The 18949-nt window shown below is 43.8% G+C and overlaps 1 protein-coding gene across 1 annotated transcript in view; it reads right to left on the reverse strand.

Moving 5' to 3' along the window:
- POLE (DNA polymerase epsilon, catalytic subunit) overlaps positions 1–18949 on the reverse strand; it is an 84553-nt gene that overhangs the window by 26218 nt on the left and 39386 nt on the right. The window contains exons 27-35 of the mRNA XM_032951857.2: positions 16327–16429; positions 14538–14618; positions 13228–13350; positions 12387–12593; positions 11507–11734; positions 6646–6789; positions 5986–6126; positions 5369–5522; positions 2486–2592 (exon numbers count right to left, since the gene is read on the reverse strand). Of these exons, the coding sequence (XP_032807748.1) occupies positions 2486–2592; positions 5369–5522; positions 5986–6126; positions 6646–6789; positions 11507–11734; positions 12387–12593; positions 13228–13350; positions 14538–14618; positions 16327–16429 (1288 nt within the window). The remainder of the gene's footprint in view (positions 1–2485; positions 2593–5368; positions 5523–5985; positions 6127–6645; positions 6790–11506; positions 11735–12386; positions 12594–13227; positions 13351–14537; positions 14619–16326; positions 16430–18949) is intronic.

An 18949-nucleotide genomic window follows, 5' to 3' on the forward strand; every position in this document is an offset into this window, starting at 1 on the left:
CTCTGATAATGGTATGCACTCTCTTTGAAATTGATTGGTCCACACCCGAGAACAGCTTTTCTTAGAGCCTAGTCTCCACTGGTGTTGGACCAAAAGACGCCTTTTGGCATGTTGGACCAGAAGACCCCTTTTGGCGCCTTTTGGCGTTATCTGGTCCAACACGCCAAAAGGCGTCTTTTGGTCCAACACCAGTGGAGACTAGGCTCTAAGAAAAGCCGTCTCAGGTGTGGACCAATCAATTTCAAGGACAGTGCATATCATTATCAGAGTTGTCTTTTTTTGTTTGCATTTTGACTGCTTGTGTTGTGGTTATTGCAAACATGATCCCTAGTATAAAGGTGTCAGTTTTGGTGCCAGATAAAGGGTAAAAACCTATTACTAATGTTTACACACCTCACCAGGTACTCATTGGAGGCTAAGTCGACCTAGGGGAGGCCCAGGACCAGTTCAGATAATTATCCCTGGGGTTGGCTGTGAGCGGGAATCAAACTCAGGTCACTGGGTTCGTAATGCAGCACGCTAACCACCACACTACCATTCTCCAACTCTCACACACTTACGAAAGGATAGCACAGTGGTAACACTCGTGCCTCACTGCAACAAGTTCCTGGGTCCGAATCCCAACTAGGGCGCCTCTCTTTGCAGAATTCGTATGGTATCCTCCTATTATAAGAACATAATCTTTGGGATAAAAGTATAGGCAGTCCCCACTTTTACAACACAATGCGTTCCTGGCAACCGCCTCGTCGTAAATCAAAAAGTAGAAACATCACAATGCAATGTGTTTTATCCTTTTATCAGCCACATTTAACGGGGTTTAATAGGTAAAAATCCACAAAAACACTTGAGAATAAAAAAAATATCCACGTCAAGTCACACCGGAAGCCAGAGTGACTGTTCAAAATGTTAGAAGTTGTATCGTAAATCAACTTTTTACGTCGTGAATGGTGGCATTATATAAACGTTATAAATGTGTATCGTCATAAACCACAGACTGCCTGTATTATGGAATATACTTACTGTTGGAAAATTATATCAGCAAACCTACAGACTGTGCGCTCTGGAGCCATCAGCTGCATTTACAAATTAGACATTGACTTTCAGTGGTTGCTCAATTCATAACTCAATTTTGCTCATTTCATAGTTGCTACTTATGCCTCGGCAAGAGGGGTCTAGGCTCGATTCCTAACTTGGGAAGCTTTGTGTGTGAAGTTTGTATTATCTCCCCTTTTTCTGTATGGGTTTCCTCCGGGTTCTCTGCCTTCCTCCCATATCTATATGCCAATGTAACTGGCATTGGCCGAACATTCCAATGCTGAAAAATTACCTGCAAATTACTCAATCTTTATTTACACTGGAGGAATCCGATGAGCTACGAAGCTCTTTTTCACAGGTGTCCAGTATGGGCGGGTCAGCAGGTTACTCAATTGGAATTACACGAAGCTTGATCACCTTTTGGTGCAAAAACATGTGAAGACCCTCTTGAAAAAAAAAGGATTGAGGCTTTCCTGGGTAAACAAACCATAATAATGATAATTAAACATAGAGATAGGAAACACATGTGGCCATCTGGAACGCTCTTCCTTCCAATATTAGGAAGCCATAGGAACTATGCACTTTTAAATCTAGATTGAAAACTCATTTATTTAGAACTGCTCTTTTTGTCCAGTTTAATGTCCTTTGATTAACATGGTTGGCTACGCACAGTGCGAAATAATTTCAATGTACATATATGTACATAAGAGGCACCCAAATAACCAATTAATGGAGGGAATAAAAATGGATCCATCAAGATAAATGAGGCCTTCATTTTTTCTGGAAGCTTTTCAGGCTCGAATGGCAACAGTTGCACACGAATACAACAGATTGTAACGAGTTTTTAATTGTTCAACATCTGTCATGCCCTGAAAATGTCAAGCAGACTCCCTCTTGTGGAACAATGGCAGGGTTGCAGTTGGAGTTCGGGTTACCAAATTTTCCACAAACCATACCAGCACTTATTTCAAGCAGCCGAGGTCTGCCATTAAAACTGAGCAGTAAACTGGACAAAAATTCCACAGAATATGGTACCAAATCTCTGTGCAAATCAGTTGCTGCTGCCACCCAAACACATGTAAATTCCTGTACTGGTGGCAACACGACTATGGATGGGATAAAGCAAGGCTCATGGCTCTGGTAAGAATAAAATTACAATCATGGCACTAAGGCAAAGGAGTGATGGACTAGTCCTGGCAAACAGCCAATCGTTGCGCGTGACGCAAACGTTATTTTTATATATATATAAATAAATAACTATGCCGTTTTCAAAATAAATTTATGCAAACCGACACACCTGATGATGACCGTTTGAGTTATGGTCGAAACGTCGTGAGAAATTTTTTTTTTTTATTGTTTTATATATATATATTTTGTTATTTTGTTGTTTCTCTTCAACGTGACTTTACCGAAAAAACTAAGAATATGAGTGTAGTGCTGTTCGTTTTACCGTGTCTACCACAAACACGGAGGCCTTCCTCTGTGTGGGGATGAAGAGGCCTAGTAGGGCCTTGCTGCCTTGGCTGCAGTGATAAAGGTACATGTGGCGAATCGTACCTGCACACACAGAAAAAAAAGATTACCCATATAGCCTTTCACAGACTGTTAGGAAAAGTGATATTAGCGAACATTAATTAAGGCCGACATGGCAGATGAGGGGGTGGATGGCCACGACCATGCCTGACCACTTTTTCCCAGTGCTGATGTTAACACATTGATTGCTCCAGGTGTTCACTTAATACTGAGCCAATCTAGGGGAGGTTCAGGACTAGTTCAGATTATCATCACCGATGTTGGCTGTGAGCAGGAATCGAACTCTGATCACCAGGTTCGTAGTACAGTACACTAACCATGACACTACCGCTTTAATATACTTGTGGGGCAAGTGCTTTTAGCGAGCACCTATGAAGGCCAGCAGGGCACACCGGCCGCCTTTGTGGTGATGTTTACGTCACACCAGGTGCTCATTTGAGGCTGAGTAGACCTAGCGGAGGCCCAGACCAGGTTCAAATAATCGTCACTAGTGTTGACCATTAGCGGGAATTGAACTCGAGTCACCGGGTTTGTAGTGTACCACGCTAACCGCTAAATAACCACTCTTCTACACACACACAAATTTCTCATTCAGAGGCATGGATAGGAAATATCATGTATAAGGCACTTGAAAGCTGCGGTTATTAAATATGTAATAACCGAGTGGTTTCCCATGAAGACGAAGGTTATGAGAGGGGTGTGTATGTCATGTTGCCATCGAATTTAATGTGTTTCATATTTAACCACATGATAAGAAAACACGTAACAAATAAAATGTGGAGTCTCGTGAAAAAAAGCATAAAAGTCCACACTTCTACAAGACCACAGCCACTTACTCTCCAAAAGGTTATATTGATGTTTGTGACAATTCGTGTTCCTGTGTCACGGTCTACTTTATCCAGATTGGAAGATTTTCTGTAAAATACTCAATTGGGATTTCAGACAGCAATCATCAGCCCCCACTGCTAGCAAACTCATGCCCGCTTGCAGGCCAGGTACTGAGTCGCCTTGTGCAGAACAGGGACATCTGTTATCAACGGGTACCCTTGGCTAAAGAAATTTGTGCTCCGAGGTTTAATTTCATTATGGGCACAATACAAATGCAAGCATTTTGTTGTTATTTACATAAATGAATACTGCATATCTGTAAAACACAGCAGTGCCTTCTTTTATTACAGCCTTGCACTATAAGTATGGCATGAATACCACATGTACTCGGACTGTTAAAAGGCCATCGGTAAACTGGTAGTCGTTTCCAGTATTGATAACTGGTTCCGAAAGTCTGGAACCGGTCACCGTTTCCAGTGGACCATCTGTAACAAATTCCTTGATTGGCACAAGCAAACGTACAAACCACGTGGTGCATTATCCATTGTTTGTCAGCTAAAAAGTAAAAGTGCAGGCCTGCAATTACTCGTTCGCCACTGCTAGCCAAATGGCCTTTGAGCAGGAGCCAGAGGATATTTGGTATACGCTTCCACACTGACCAGAGGTGGGTGTACTTAGACTTTACCCAACCATATGCAACCTGCCAATCAAATAACTGTGATGCACCTATTTATAGTAACCTCTGGATTGCTAGTCCAGTGTGTTAACCATTACGAGATAGCAGCTCCCTTAATCTCTCAGTTAAAAAGACAAAATAGTTACGTTTATAATGTTTTGATAATGTTTAAGTTTCATATATATATCATTGTTGTTTACACAAATTGCATTTCACAGTTGCTGTGAGGAACCGGCGGTGAGCCGGTGCCAACAATTGCTCAAGCTTTGCGGCCCTCTATATATCAAGATGCTATTCGCCGTTTAATGAGTGTTTATAAATTTGGGAGGAAACTGGAGTACCCACGGAAAAGCCATGTGTGTGAGGGAGAAACACTATCCCATACAGAAGGGACAGATGATATTAGTCCGCACTTTTCTGTACCGCCTTCTCCTGGCGAGCCAGGTCATAGCACCTCCTCGACACCCACGGGGAAGGGGGGTTTTCCAACATCTTTACGATCCACCAACCCTCGACGCCTGCACGGTGCTGGACTACAGCCAGCCACGTGCTGCGTAGCCACCACCGCCACCCGGAAAATAGCGATACATTTCTAAATGTGCGTTAAACCGGTGACCGATTTTAACCGGTTATTCCCATTTGGTTAGTAGTAATGCAAAATACAGGGTGTTTAAAAATATGGACCCGATTTGAAATCGCTATGTCTCTGCAACCACGAACCGCCCATGAATGAAACTCTTATCACTTGAAAGGGCGGGGCATAGAGTTTCAAATGATTACCACTAGATGTCTCTCCCAGCGCACAAACAGCCCCTAGCCTCAATCATTCGCAAGACACACTGCCTCAAAATTGGATAGGTCGCACGGGACCCCAAGACTTGGCGCTACACTCTTGGCCCCCAAGATCCCCAGACATCACACCCTGTGATTTTTTCTTGTGGGGATACATCAAAGACCGTGTTTTTGTGCCACCATTAGTGACTAATCTGGATGACCTCAAAAACAGAATCACGGCAGCAGTGACTTCAGTGGAAGAAGACACTTTGAGAGGCGTTGGGGACGAATTCAACTATCTGCTCGATGTTGTCCGTACAGCAGGTGGAGGGCACATAGAGCATTTATAAAATGGTTAGTAAAACTTGGTAACTCATTAAACCGTTTGTCACTTTTTGTGTAATTGTAACATGTTGCCATCGTGAAATATACTGCTTTGAAATTGGGTCTATCTTTTTAAAACACCCTGTATATATTTTAACTCCCCCAAGATATAGGAATGATTTATTCAGGGGCACCTACCGGGCTCCAGGTAGGAGTACTGTGCCAGGGACCTCATCTCCAGCTGCTCCAGCTGGAAGGTGTCAACGTCGAGGGCTCCCTGCTGCCGCGCTGACTCGCGGCTCACCGTGCACACGCAACCCAGCTGCACTAACGCGCGGAACATCAGGGGGACCTGGTGGCAGACGGACACACACACACAAGCAGCAATGATCATTAATAATACGAATGTTTTGTTTTTATACAGGGTTTTGAGATGGGCGGCACAGTGGTGACGCTCATGCCTTATGGCAAGAAGGGCCTGTCCCCAATTACCAACTCGGGCGCCTCTCTGTGTGTAGCTTGTATGTTCTCCCCCTGATCTGCATGGGTTTCCTCCGGCTTCTCTGGTTCCTGCCCATAGCTAAAAAACCCATTCAACGTAATTGGTGTTGGCCAAAATATCCCAATGCTGAAAAATTACCTACAAATTACCAATTGGGATTACATGTTGCAACATCGCACGCTGCTACGGAACATTGGCAGAAGTCCCGTCAAAAATAATCTGGAGACAAGCATAATAACAATAATAGTAAAGCAGGCTGTATCAGAGTCCTCATTTAAGGCCAAGCTGACCTAGAGGATGGAGGCGCGCTCACCTGCGTCTCGTAAACACCCTCGATGTGCGGTGCGGCGAGGTCAGCGTTGATTTGGTTCAAGTGCTGCTGGTACAGCTCCTCGGCCACTGTGTACTCGTACAGGTTGAGCACCGGGTTTGAACGTGGCAGCACGCGGTTCACCTGCAACACACCCATCGCACCGCACACATCACACCACATCGCTCACAGCGCCACACCACACCACATCACACAAAAACAGAAATAAAGCGACTTTAGCGTACAGTATCCACACTCGCACTGGCCAAAATATCACAATCTCACGATTAAAATCACATTGTCAGTATAGCAATCGAATACAATTGTGGAATTGTAGAATTTCCATTGTTTTGTGTTTTCCTTCGTGGCATTTCTAAAGTGTTGCCATCTCGTGGTGACGACGTAATCGACACTGGCTTACTGTTTATTTGAATCGAAACCCAGCGATCACAGCTAATATTAATTAGGATTCTATGGACAATAAATAAACAGCCAAAGAATCTTCGTGCATGTTAATGTCGATTCCCATATCTCAATTATAAAAAATGGTTCTAGCCAATGCGTCTTTAATTTCCACTTTATGGCACAAAACCTCCATCCAACATGTTGAAAGGTCGCAACCTGAAAGTGCATGGGTGGTACCGTGGACATGACCAGGCGCACCTTGCGGTAGTTGGGCCCCTCATCGGGCTTGGCAACGCGCTGGTTCACGTAGAAGATGCGCGGTATGTGCAACTTCACAACGTGCAGCTCGGTACCAACCACACACCACACGCGAAACATGCCCGCCTGCGTGCCCTCTGCGATCTGTCTCACACACCCACACATAGAGGCAAACAGCATCACCAGTGTGGCCCTTTCGGGACTGCTGGAGATAGTGATATTAGTTAGCATATAGTAAGGCCAGCATGGTGTGGACTGCACCACATTGCTGGCCGGAGAAACAACTCCATTGATCGTAATTAGTAATACAGGTTTTCTGGGTTAGATCGCGTAAAATATAAATGTGTCGTTAACCCACCACCACCTGACACAGCCAATTAGTAAGGTTTGTCATGTAAACAAAACGTGCCAATTAGTTACTACTTCAGCACACCGGTGTGTTTGAGAATAAACCCACAAGATTTACGATTTGACTACGACGTTTCGCTGGTGATTACAACCAGCTTCATCAAGCAATTTGCCACAATTCTGGCAAATCGCCTGATGAAGCAGGTTGTAATCACCAGTGAAACGTCTGATGAAGCTGGTTGTAATCACCACCAAAATGTCATACTCAAATTGTAAATCTTGTGGGTTTACTATCCAATACACCGGTGTGCTTAAGGAGTAACTAATTATCATGTATTATTTCCGTGACAAACCTTACTAATTGGCTGTGTCGGGTGGTGGTGGGTAAACGACACATTTATAATTATATGATCCAACCCATAAAACCTTTATTTTTAATAATATTTGTCGCGAAATACTACTTGTTAAAGAAACTCCATTGAACAATGCACAGCTCTACCCCGCGCAACTACACCCCGAAACTCCGCAGCACTACCCCGCAGCCCTACCTCACAATACTACCCCACAGCACTACCTCACAACACTACCCCACCTCACAACACTACCCCACAACAACCACTTCTAGCATCACAGTGACATAAGATTATGTCACATGGCCCGACATTCGCTGCTTATTGCATTGGTTCACAGTTCAATCTGGTAGACCTCTCCCTGGTTCACACTGTGTATTACAGAAATTCCTCTATTTACGTTGCTTCTCTTTAGGTTGATTCACGAAAACGTCACCGACGAATGAGGGAACGTAATTTCGATTTAAAATGCACCGATTCACTATCTTGTTTTGAAAAATGTAAATAAATTAATTCATTGGTTTGGGTAACGTAAGCCACAGCGCCCTGAAGAGGGCACTCCCGCCTCAGTATTTACAACATCGTCCTCATGTACACTGTACTACCCTATATAAATGCAATCTCTGCTGCCATCTCTGGTGAGTACTCGATATTAACTTATTTCGGGGTATCTTTTATTTATTTTTTTGGTACGGTACTTCGTATTTTTCAGAAAATGTTTACCAAGAAATTACCCCCAGGAACGTATCATAATTTTATATCATTAAGTCAATGGTAAAATAGGTCTTCTTTGGTTCTTTCGGTAAAGTCACATAGAATGAGAATAAAATAATAAAATAAAATAAGACAATTAAATTCTCACGACGTTTCGGCCACAACACAAGTAGCCTTCTTCAGGTGAAAGAACAGAACTGTCGGGACGACAGAGCTTCAATTAACGCTGCTAAGATTCGCAGCATCTTTTAAGCTCGGTGAGAAGCGTGAAGAGCCTGGACAAAGGAGTTCACATATCAGAGCAGGAGAATTTAGCATTGAAATAGCCGAGGGATTAGCTTGTGACAGAAATGGCTGTGTTAAAGTCAAAGTTTAAATATCAACAGAGGCATTTAGTATATGGACGCTAAAGGCCTCCAATTACCAACTATTATAAAGTAAACCATAGCGTCTTGAAAGCTCGGTGAGAAGCGTGAAGAGCCTTGACAAAGGAGTTTACATATCAGAGCAGGAGAATTTAGCATTGAAATAGCCGAGGGATTAGCTTGTGACGGAAATAGCTGTGTTAAAGTCAAAGTTTACATATCAACAGAGGCATTTAGTATATGGACGCTAAAGGCCTCCAATTACCAACTATTATAAAGTAAACCATAGCATCTTGAAAGCTCGGTGAGAAGCGTGAAGAGCCTTGACAAAGGAGTTTACATATCAGAGCAGGAGAATTTAGCATTGAAATAGCCGAGGGATTAGCTTGTGACGGAAATAGCTGTGTTAAAGTCAAAGTTTACATATCAACAGAGGCATTTAGTATATGGACGCTAAAGGCCTACAACTAACCAACTACCATAAAGTAAACCGATGTGAAAAAAAAATAAGTCTATATCACATCAATATAATAAATGTACTTAATATATTCTTCATTAAGCTGAGCTATTAATCATACAGCAACTGGGTATACATTACACTATATAATGAATACCATATAGTAAACCAATAAAAAATTAAAATAAAAGCTCCTCAATGTTATCAATAAACCCTATATACTCTCCAATCAGCTGAGCAACTAACAATAAGTCGTTATATATCACAATGTCATATGGTGAAAAATGGCGGTTTTTCCCATCCCCTCAACACCAGTACCAAGAACAGTGACATTCAGGCGGACAAGTCAATCCATGCTCGGAAGGGAGGAGGGGGGAGGGAGAAACAGTCACAATGCCAGCGAAAGAGCTGCGGTCTGACGGTCACCGTAAAATACAATTAATTAAGAACCGAAATGGTTTAAAACATCTTTCCAATGGTTACTAAGCCAGAATCCATCTTCTCGGTTGAAATTGTCTGTGTTTGTATATGTGGATGGCCTCATGAACGAATCTCTCATGGTAGCCGGTTGGCCTGCAAAGAACCTCTGTCTTGGAGAAGTCAATGTCATGTGAGCCCACTGAATTATAACAGTGATCTGCCACGGCAGAAGAGTTCGTCCTACCGTGTTTCAAGTCTGCTTTATGTTCGCGGATGCGGTCCGAGATATGTCGTTTGGTTTCCCCAATGTAGTTGCTATCACAGAGGCACTTTAGTTTGTAAACGCCCGGGTACTGTATGTCTGGAACAGCATATTTTACAGATGGAACCAGATCACGGATTTTATGTACTGTGTTGAATCGGACCTGGATCTTGTGTTTATTCAGGATTTTGGAGATATTTTTAGGAACCCCTGCAATGTAGGGTAAGGTGATGGTTTTGAGTGGCTCCTCAAGAGGATCCTTCTTCATGACTGGAGTGATGACTTTGCAGATTGTGTAGTTGGAGTAACCATTAGCCCTGAGAGCCTGGTGTACGTGTTTGAGTTCACTGGCAATGTGTTCCTGGTCGGAATTACATTGGGCTCTATGGTATAGACATCGTTGCAGCAACGATGTCTATGATGTCTACATCGGATTGGGAACATGTAGACAATATGACTACCTCTTCGGCTGCCACTATGTCGACCAAATGTAGGGACAATTTGATTTCCAAATTTAATCGCCTCTCCAACAAAAAATAGGATCCACACACCGAAAAGATAGACGTTAACAAAGTCGTAATTAATCGCAGTAACAGTTCCATTTCTATATAGGGTTTATTGATAACATTGAGGAGCTTATATTTTAGTTTTTTTATTGGTTTACTATATGGTATTCATTATAGTGTAATGTATACCCAGTTGCTATATGATTAATAGCTCAGCTTAATGAAGAATATATTAAGTACATTTATTATATTGATGTGATATAGACTTAGTTTTTTTTCACATCGGTTTACTTTATGATAGTTGGTTAGTTGTAGGCTTTTAGCGTCCATATACTAAATGCCTCTGTTGATATGTAAACTTTGACTTTAACACAGCTATTTCTGTCACAAGCTAATCCCTCGGCTATTTCAATGCTAAATTCTCCTGCTCTGATATGTAAACTCCTTTATCAAGGCTCTTCACGCTTCTCACCGAGCTTAAAAGACGCTGCGAATCTTAGCAGCGTTAATTGAAGCTGTCGTCCGGACAGTTCTGTTCTTTCACCTGAAGAAGGCTACTTGTGTTGTGGCCGAAACGTCGTGAGAATTTTATTGTCTTATTTTATTATTTTATTCTCATTCTACGTGACTTTACCGAAAGAACCAAAGAAGATTAATTCTTGCAGTCACAAAAGCTTTAAATCGAAAGGTAAAATAGGTTTCGATTTACATCGTTGAGCCTAACGTCACAATTTCCAGGGACATACATTCCCAACGAAACAGAGGACTTACTGTAACCACAACATACTATTGTAGTGGGTCAATAACTAGAGGAGAGTCGCTCTGAGGCAACACATTTTATTTAACAATTAAACCTTAACACAAAGGGGCAACGGCCCCTCACACCCAATATGCCTCTCACTGGCTATTCTACCCCTGCTTGAGTGAAGCTTGGTCTTCACTGGTCTATAAGCTGGAGTCGACCCTTGCCAGGGGTACGGCTCTGCCCGTGGGCTCTTCTCTTCTGGAGGCTCTTGGTCTTCGGGTGGACGACGACTGCCTGGACCGTTCAAGAGGTTCGACTTTTATACAAGTCCGTGGCTTGCTCCACCCCAGCCACGCCTTCCTTCCAGGACCTTCTACCAGGTCCTGGAAGGGTGATGTCATCCCCCAGCCCCTCCTCCCAGGGTCTGGGGTCTGCATCCCAGGACCCGTTTTCCCATAGGGGTTACTGTTGGCCCCCTGGCCCATAGTTTGTTGACACTGAGCACAGTCACACTACCGCCCCCTATTGCCACATGTGGGATGCTACCGGCTGATAGCATGGAGAGTGCAAATCATTCAAAGAAGAGTCGGCCATTGTTGGTAAGCACTGAGCCTCCTGAAAAGGAGTGTTAAGACTCAATGAGACTTTCCTGGGTAAACAAGCAAAATAATAACAAAGCCCTGGCCGGACGCACCTGCACGATCTGCCAGGGAGTACTCAGGAGGGAGCGTGCCGCCCGCATCAGGAAGCCCCCCAGGCCGGTGTTGAGGGCGCCCCCCCCCCTCAGGGGGCCCCTCGCTCCATGAGTTGTTGGGCCCCCCTCACCCGAGCCGCACCGCCTGCGCTTGGAGCGATCCTTGCGCTGCCGTGTTTGGATCTCCCACTTCTTCTTGTGAAAGCGGATCCAGGTGGCCATCTCCTCCTGTTGAATGCACGCGAAGCACACACTCACACAGTGGAGCTGGATCGTGTCCGCCAGTCTGCCAGTCCTGTCCCGTGGCCATGCTAATTTGGGCAATAGTGTAAATTGTATCTCAATAGTAAAAACACTAATTCTCTAGATGAGCGGTACCCAACCTGTGTTACGCAAGACCATGGGAAGTGGTCCATGGAACTTTTGTAGATTCTATTATTAGAATTGTTTTAATGTAGAAAACGGTGTTATTGGTGCAGGGTGGTCCATGAATGTCTTGTGAAGGTTGACAGGGACAATCCGTGGGTTCAGAAAGGTCGGGAACCCCTGATCTAATTGCAATTTTTTCTCTGATTTCCTCTCATAGCTAAAAAAAGCATACATGTTACTGGTATTGGCCAAAAAATTATAATTACTCAATTGGGTTAAAACAGCAGCATCACCCTCTACTGGGAGAACTTGCCAGGACCCTCCTGAGAAAGAGTCTCGAGGCTCAGTGAGACTTTCATGGGTAAACAAGTAGAGCAATCATAATTCGTAAGAATTTTTCACAATGCACATTTACACGATGCACATTGTTTTAAAAAATGAATCGCTCCCACATGACCGCACACAACCACACACGTGCTCAGCAAGACCCGCGCCGCGCATGTCCACCTACCGCGGTGGTTCCGATGGAAGGGGGTGGCCCCAGGATCTCTCTCCACGTCTGCGTGAGCTCTAGGTCCTGGGACTCACGGTCCTGGCTCTCCACCTCCGCCCGCTTGCGCTTGGTGGCCATGGGCACAGGGCCCAGTGGAGTCAGTTGGGACGCTCCGAAGTCCTCCATGTCCTCCACACTGGCGGCACCCGCCTGCTGACCCGACACCTGTCACAAGCGTCCACGCAAGCATGGCGCTGGTGACTCGCAACATTCCTCTCTGATGGCCAACAAATACCCCTTTTCCAATTGTACATCCGAGGCGAGCCAGCGCTGAGCCCTCAAGGCACGAGTGGCTATCCACTGTGTATTTGCCGACCAAGGCATTTTTTGGTCAGATTTCAGAACGCGACCTCTGATTGCATCGAGTCACAACCGGTCTGGTGGCTCAGAAGCAGAACGAGCAGCTTGCAATCAAAGGGTTGCGAGCTCAAATTCAGGTTGCGGGATTTACTCAGCCCAACATCCCCCAAATGGTTCGCACTTTGTAGGGAAGTCAACAGTGGTTTGCCTATTTAGAGACTTGCCCCCGTATGTAAGAGGAATGCTTAAATTCCACCACTGGCTCAGGGTTATAAACAGGAGATGAGCACCATCTCAATACTCAATCGAGCAGGAAATCACTATGACTTTCTTTACTGTAAGCCACAGGTAACCAAAGGAGTCACTCCAAACTATGGGACTTGTTATTGGAGTTTTATTTGGAGAAGGGCAGCTGATTCGATCCCTATACTATGGTATGTCCATATCTTTACACACACACACGTAAACAAACAGACCACGCTGAGGGTGATCTTACTACCTGTCGCTTCTCCGACGCTGTGAAGAGCTCGTTGATCTTCTTCTGTTTGTAGGCGTCACTCTTCTCCAGCAGCTTCTTGTGGAGCCAGTCCGGGTGTCTGACTCGCGGGACTGGGTTCTTCACCTGCACAGATGCGGTGATGTGAACAGTGGCAATGAAAGGTTGGGGTGGCGGCAGCAGCAGCTGCCGCCGGGGGGGTGGCCTGGATGCACAAGGACATTGCAGCTCCGCGAGAAGTGCGCAGTAATAATGAATCATTTGAATTTGTAACGCACACGGTGTTAACTCGCTCTCGAAGAGAAAGAAAGAATCAGAGGCGGGAGGGATCACAGTCGAGCAGGAAGGCAGCCACGCAATGAGCAGGCACCAATAATTACCCAAGCTCTGCGGTCCTATATATATTAAGCTGTTATCGGAAAATTAATGAGTGTTTACATGTGAGAGAAACCCACACATGCGAGGGAGAGACACTCTATCCCATACAGATGGTACAGGTGGAGTCCACATTTTACTGTACCAACTTCTCTTGGTGAGCCAGGATATGGCACCTCCTCGATGCCCATGGGAAGGGAGTTTCACAGCATTCGTAAGATCCACCAACCCTCGCTGCCTCCACGGTGCTGGACTACAGGCAAGCGTCACCACCACCACCTGGCTAAATATGGTCAGTGTTGATTCATAATTGATTTTTGAGCGAGACCATGTAATGATATGAACAAATCTGCGTCGTTAAGATCATCCACCACCCGACAGGAATGAATCGTCATGCATACGAGCGTTTAACAACGTGGCAAGCATTATTGTTTCAGCTCACCGCAAAGTTGAAGAAAAATCCTCACAGCCAAAGTCACACTTCCTGCATTGTTATTCTGACTTCCTAGATCTTGTCCTGATGATGTTTGATGTAATTTCAAACAATGTCATATTTATAAACAGCCTGCCTCAGCAGCTTTCCCCCTCTTTTCTCACATGATGATGATTGCTTGTGTTGCGATAGAAACGTCGTGATATTGTTATTTTTATTTTCATTCTTTTTTCTATCTACTTGGCTTTACCGAAAGACCCGAAGAATATGAAAATGTCATATTTGACTGCTACATTTATTTATGAGAATTGTTCAACTTACTAGTGCTCCAGAACAAATAGTTAGCACGTGATACAGGCCTCCCATCCACAGGCTTGGCACGGACGCACTGAGCTTAGCCGGACCCCTGCAGCCGCATGCACAATGCACGCAGTGTATCCGTGTGCCCATGTATCCGAGGGCCCCCTGGCATTCGGTCAAAGCGGGCCCTGTAAGCTGCATGTACCTGTTGCAGGGCAGCTGGAATGGTGATGATCTTCTGTATAGCGCTGCCCAGTCGCTCTATGTAGTAATCCCAGTCCAATATCTGCAACGAACGTGTTCCATGTTAAACTAAACAGCAACCCCACCACCTCCACCATCTGCATCATCACCACCCCCATTCATCATCACCATCACCAAAACCACCCCCACCAAAAATACAAAGATCAAGTGCTGTTAGCGAGCACCTTAGAAGGCCGGCACGGCACACGAGGGGAGGGGGGGTGTCCAACACCATGCCCGGCCGCCTTTGTCTCCCAAATAGCAATGTTTACACACTGCACCAGGTACAGGTGACCCGCAACTTTAGACGGCTCGACTTGCGACCCCCTGCTTTTACGGCCTTTCTTATAGCAAGTAAAACCTCTATGACCGCCTAACGAATGCTACTGACGCCGAGTCGGTAGCATTCGTTAGGCGCTGCTCTGCTCTTCCGCCGTATGCCATATGTACAACATAGCCCGTCAGTCTGCAGCTGCGCCTAGAGCGAACCCATCTCTTTTGCAACGATCTTCAACTTTTTTTACATTTTCGTCAAATGTTTTATTTGTTTTGCCTTTCACTGTCTGAGAAGAGGAAATGCGATGTATACGCACCAAAGCACCTAAGAATTTGCAAATGTGTTTGTTTTTACTTAATAAATGTTTGTAAAAGTTACGTTAGGTTACAATGTTTGTTAGGGTCATTTTCATTTATTTTCGTGGTTGATTTTGGTATTTTTACGGTATTTAATGAGTTTCCAGTAACGTAACCCCAATGTATAACATAGCAGCTATGGAAAATAAGGGTTTGACTTATGACAGCTCGGCTTGCGACCATCATCCAGGAACCAATTAGGTCGTAGGTGCGGGGGTCTCCTGTACTAATTTGAGGCTGAGTCGACCTAGGGGAGGCCCAGGACCGGTTCAGATAATCGGGTCGCTGGGTTCGTAGCGCAGCGCACTAACCGCGAGACTTCCGCTCCCCACACCACCCCCATTTATCCCCACCACCACCAGCTCCACCCAGGTCATCACCAACAACAGCTGCCATTTGCCACTAAATGGCGGTAATGTCACCACAGCACCTGTGCCAGGCTAAATGCACTTTGAGACCATGTAAAGTGTCGAAGGCTCACTGTCAGGTCATGGAACAAACTCAGGGGCTATGGGTTGACCAATTGAGATGACAGTAAGATGCACCAACTCTGTTCCCTATTGTGTCAACTCTCTGGGTGTTAGCCGCCCGGCGCTCCGCTCATTTTTGAGCGTCACTCCTCTGTCCTCAATTGTTGTTGGAGGGTGACTGCCTCTAACCACCACCACCTCCACTACCAATATCAGCACCTTCATGCTCATCACCACAATCATCGTCGTGATATTCCAAATTTGAAAGATTACACCACAAATATCAATAATTGCCAGCTTATACAAAAACTTGGCAGAACCCTCCTGAAAAAGTTTTCAGACTCGGTGAAGCTTTCCTTGATAAACAAATGCAATAACAATACAATCTGTATATGATAGGCTCTGTAATAACAAGGTTCATAGATGTACACATGCTAAACAACAATAGCTAATGTTAAATTTTGATTTAAAGCTTTCGTGACTGCAGGAATTTATATTCAAAAAAATATATTAAAATAATTAATACATTTATATATTAATTTTTATTGTTTCCCTTCTACGTGACTTTACCGAAAAAACCAAGAATATAATAGCTAATGTTGACTAGCTGGGAAATGGAATGGGTAGGTCCACTGTTGTGCTCTTCACCGATCGGATGTCAAAGTCTTGTTGAGAGGGACTCTTGAGCCACTTGCGTAGATAGTGCTTGCTGACACTCGGCTCAGCCTGGAATATCGCCAGTGGGATAGCCCTGTCTCACACATTCACACAATCAAGCAGCAATAATCACAATTGCTCCACATCCTTCGCACATCCTTCACACTGCATTCTGCGGCCACTCTGATGAACCCTGTTAAGATTGAAAACTCTTCATGAAAGATCCACGTTGTAAGACCCAACCTAAAACCAGACATGGATATTTTTATAAGTTAAAATGATGTATGTCAGCCTGTGAGAACATATGCAAGTCTTTGTGTCATTTTTGAAGCCGGACCTAAAACTAGACATGGATTTGCATGACTAAAATTTCAATGGAAGATGGCTTTGTATGATTAGAGCAAATTACAAAATCATAAAAATCTTGTTGATTACACTGTCATGGCATTAGCAACTACTGAAATTAAACCAGAGCCTTAACGAGTCGTTTTCAGGAGACGAGGATTGCTTTGTTTCCCAATACCGGCAATGATCAGTTTCAGTCGTATCAGTTTAAGTCGTATCGTTTTAACATCGTTGGAAACTAAGGGACATTATTATCAGTCGAAGTCGTCGAACAGTTTTATGTCGTTGACAAAATTGTTTATTATCACTTTGAAGTTGCTCGATCACTCACAAAGTTGTGTTTTTGTGCTGCGCGTGCTTCCTCTGGGGTGGTGGAGGGACTACTTTGAGCAGTGTAGTGGTAATAAGTTGCATCATTTGTTGTTGTCATTCGCCCATGGACATGTACATGTGAGCAAATACTGTAATTTCCCGTATATAACCCGCTGGGTATACCACTTTTTACAAACAAAATAAGACCCTGCAGGGTATATGGAGGTGCAGGCTATCAAAAATATTTTACACGTGTGCCATGTCATAACTCGTTTAATGTTTTCATGGTAGGACTATCCACTATGCAACACTTACCTTTGACTAAAGCACTACTGAATAAACCACTCACACTAAAAGTGCACATGTTATCACGTCAGTTTAACACATAGGCTTTCGCGACCAATATTATTCATAATAAAGGTTTTTGGTTGGATCGCATTATTTATAAATGTGTCGTAACCCTCCACCACCCGACACGGCCAATCAGCAAAAAAGTGTCACGTTGACAAAAGACAATTAGTTCACTACTTTAGCCCACCGGTGTGTTGAAGAGTGAATCCACAACATTTACAGTTTGAATACGACGTTTCGCTGGTAATTACATCCAGCATCATCAAGCAATTCGCCAGAATGGTAAAGCCCTCACTTGCTCCCGGTCTTAAATCGAGCAACAGGGTGACGTCATCATTTAACTCATTCAGGTGCAGTAATTATATAATCGATTGGTAATCAGTCAATGGTTCTACATCATTAGATCTCCTTTGCCAGTACCAAAATGTAATAGGGTTTTTTCCCTTTTTTCTGGCAACAAAACTGAAACCTTTTTACGACGATTTATGTCTGCATTAACCACAATACCTGCAGTCAAAATGCAAACAAAAAAACATACTATAATATATGCAATGTCCTTGAAACTGATTGGTCCACACCAAGGGACGGCTTTCTTTTGAGCCTCGATCCAATTGGTGCTCGACCAGATGACGCCAGAAGGCGTACAGCTCAAAGACAATGCACTATCAAAGTAATGAGGGCTCGGGGTGAGCATCTACATCATTAGACCTCCTTTGCCAGTACTAAAATGTAATAATAGGGTTTTTCCCCTTTTTTCTGGCAGCGAAACTGAAACCTTTTTACGAGGATTCATGTCTGCATTAACCACAATACCTGCAGTCAAAATGCAAACAAAAAAAATACTATGATAATATATGCATTGTCCTTGATAGTGCATTGTCTTTGAGCTGTACGCCTTCTGGCGTCATCTGTCGAGCACCAATTGAGTCGAGGCTCAAAAGAAAGCAGTCCCTTGGTGTGGACCAATCAGTTTCAAGGACAATGCATATATTATCATAGTATGTTTTTTTGTTTGCATTTTGACTGCAGGTATTGTGGTTAATGCAGACATGAATCCTCGTAAAAAGGTTACAGTTTTGTTGCCAGAAAAAAGGGGGAAAACTCTATTATTACAGTCAATGGTTATGATTAGTAATGAGTTGTAGATAAGTAATACGTTGTAATGTGTGTTATTGTGATTATATGCTGTTAGTAATCGTTAATTATTATGTGTTTCCCCTATAAGGAATTGTAATATGTATTATTTAATAATACGCTTCCAAGCCGCACTAGGCCTATCAGAGCGATTAAAGTTATTTCTGTTTCTCTCAATTTCATTGGATTCTCTAATTAGTCTTTGCCAGTAATAATTAGTTTTACACAACACTTCAACGTTATCAAAATCAATTGAGTGTCCTTGTTGACAAGCATGTTCTGCCACTGCCGACAGCTGTGTTTGAGATAATTTAATATTTCTTTGGTGTTCTTTTAGTCTTACGCTGATGTTACGTCCCGTCTGTCCAATATAGCATCTGCCACATAACAATTAATCCGATATACAACTTTTGTTGATAATTTAGGTAATTCGTCTTTAGTGCAAGATACTAGTTTTTGCATTTTGTGCACT

The sequence above is a fragment of the Petromyzon marinus genome, chromosome 10, assembly GCF_048934315.1.
Source record: "Petromyzon marinus isolate PM22_M1 ecotype Great Lakes invasive population chromosome 10, UKy_Petmar_22M1.pri1.0, whole genome shotgun sequence".
In the NCBI taxonomy this organism is placed as follows: Eukaryota; Metazoa; Chordata; class Hyperoartia; order Petromyzontiformes; family Petromyzontidae; genus Petromyzon; species Petromyzon marinus.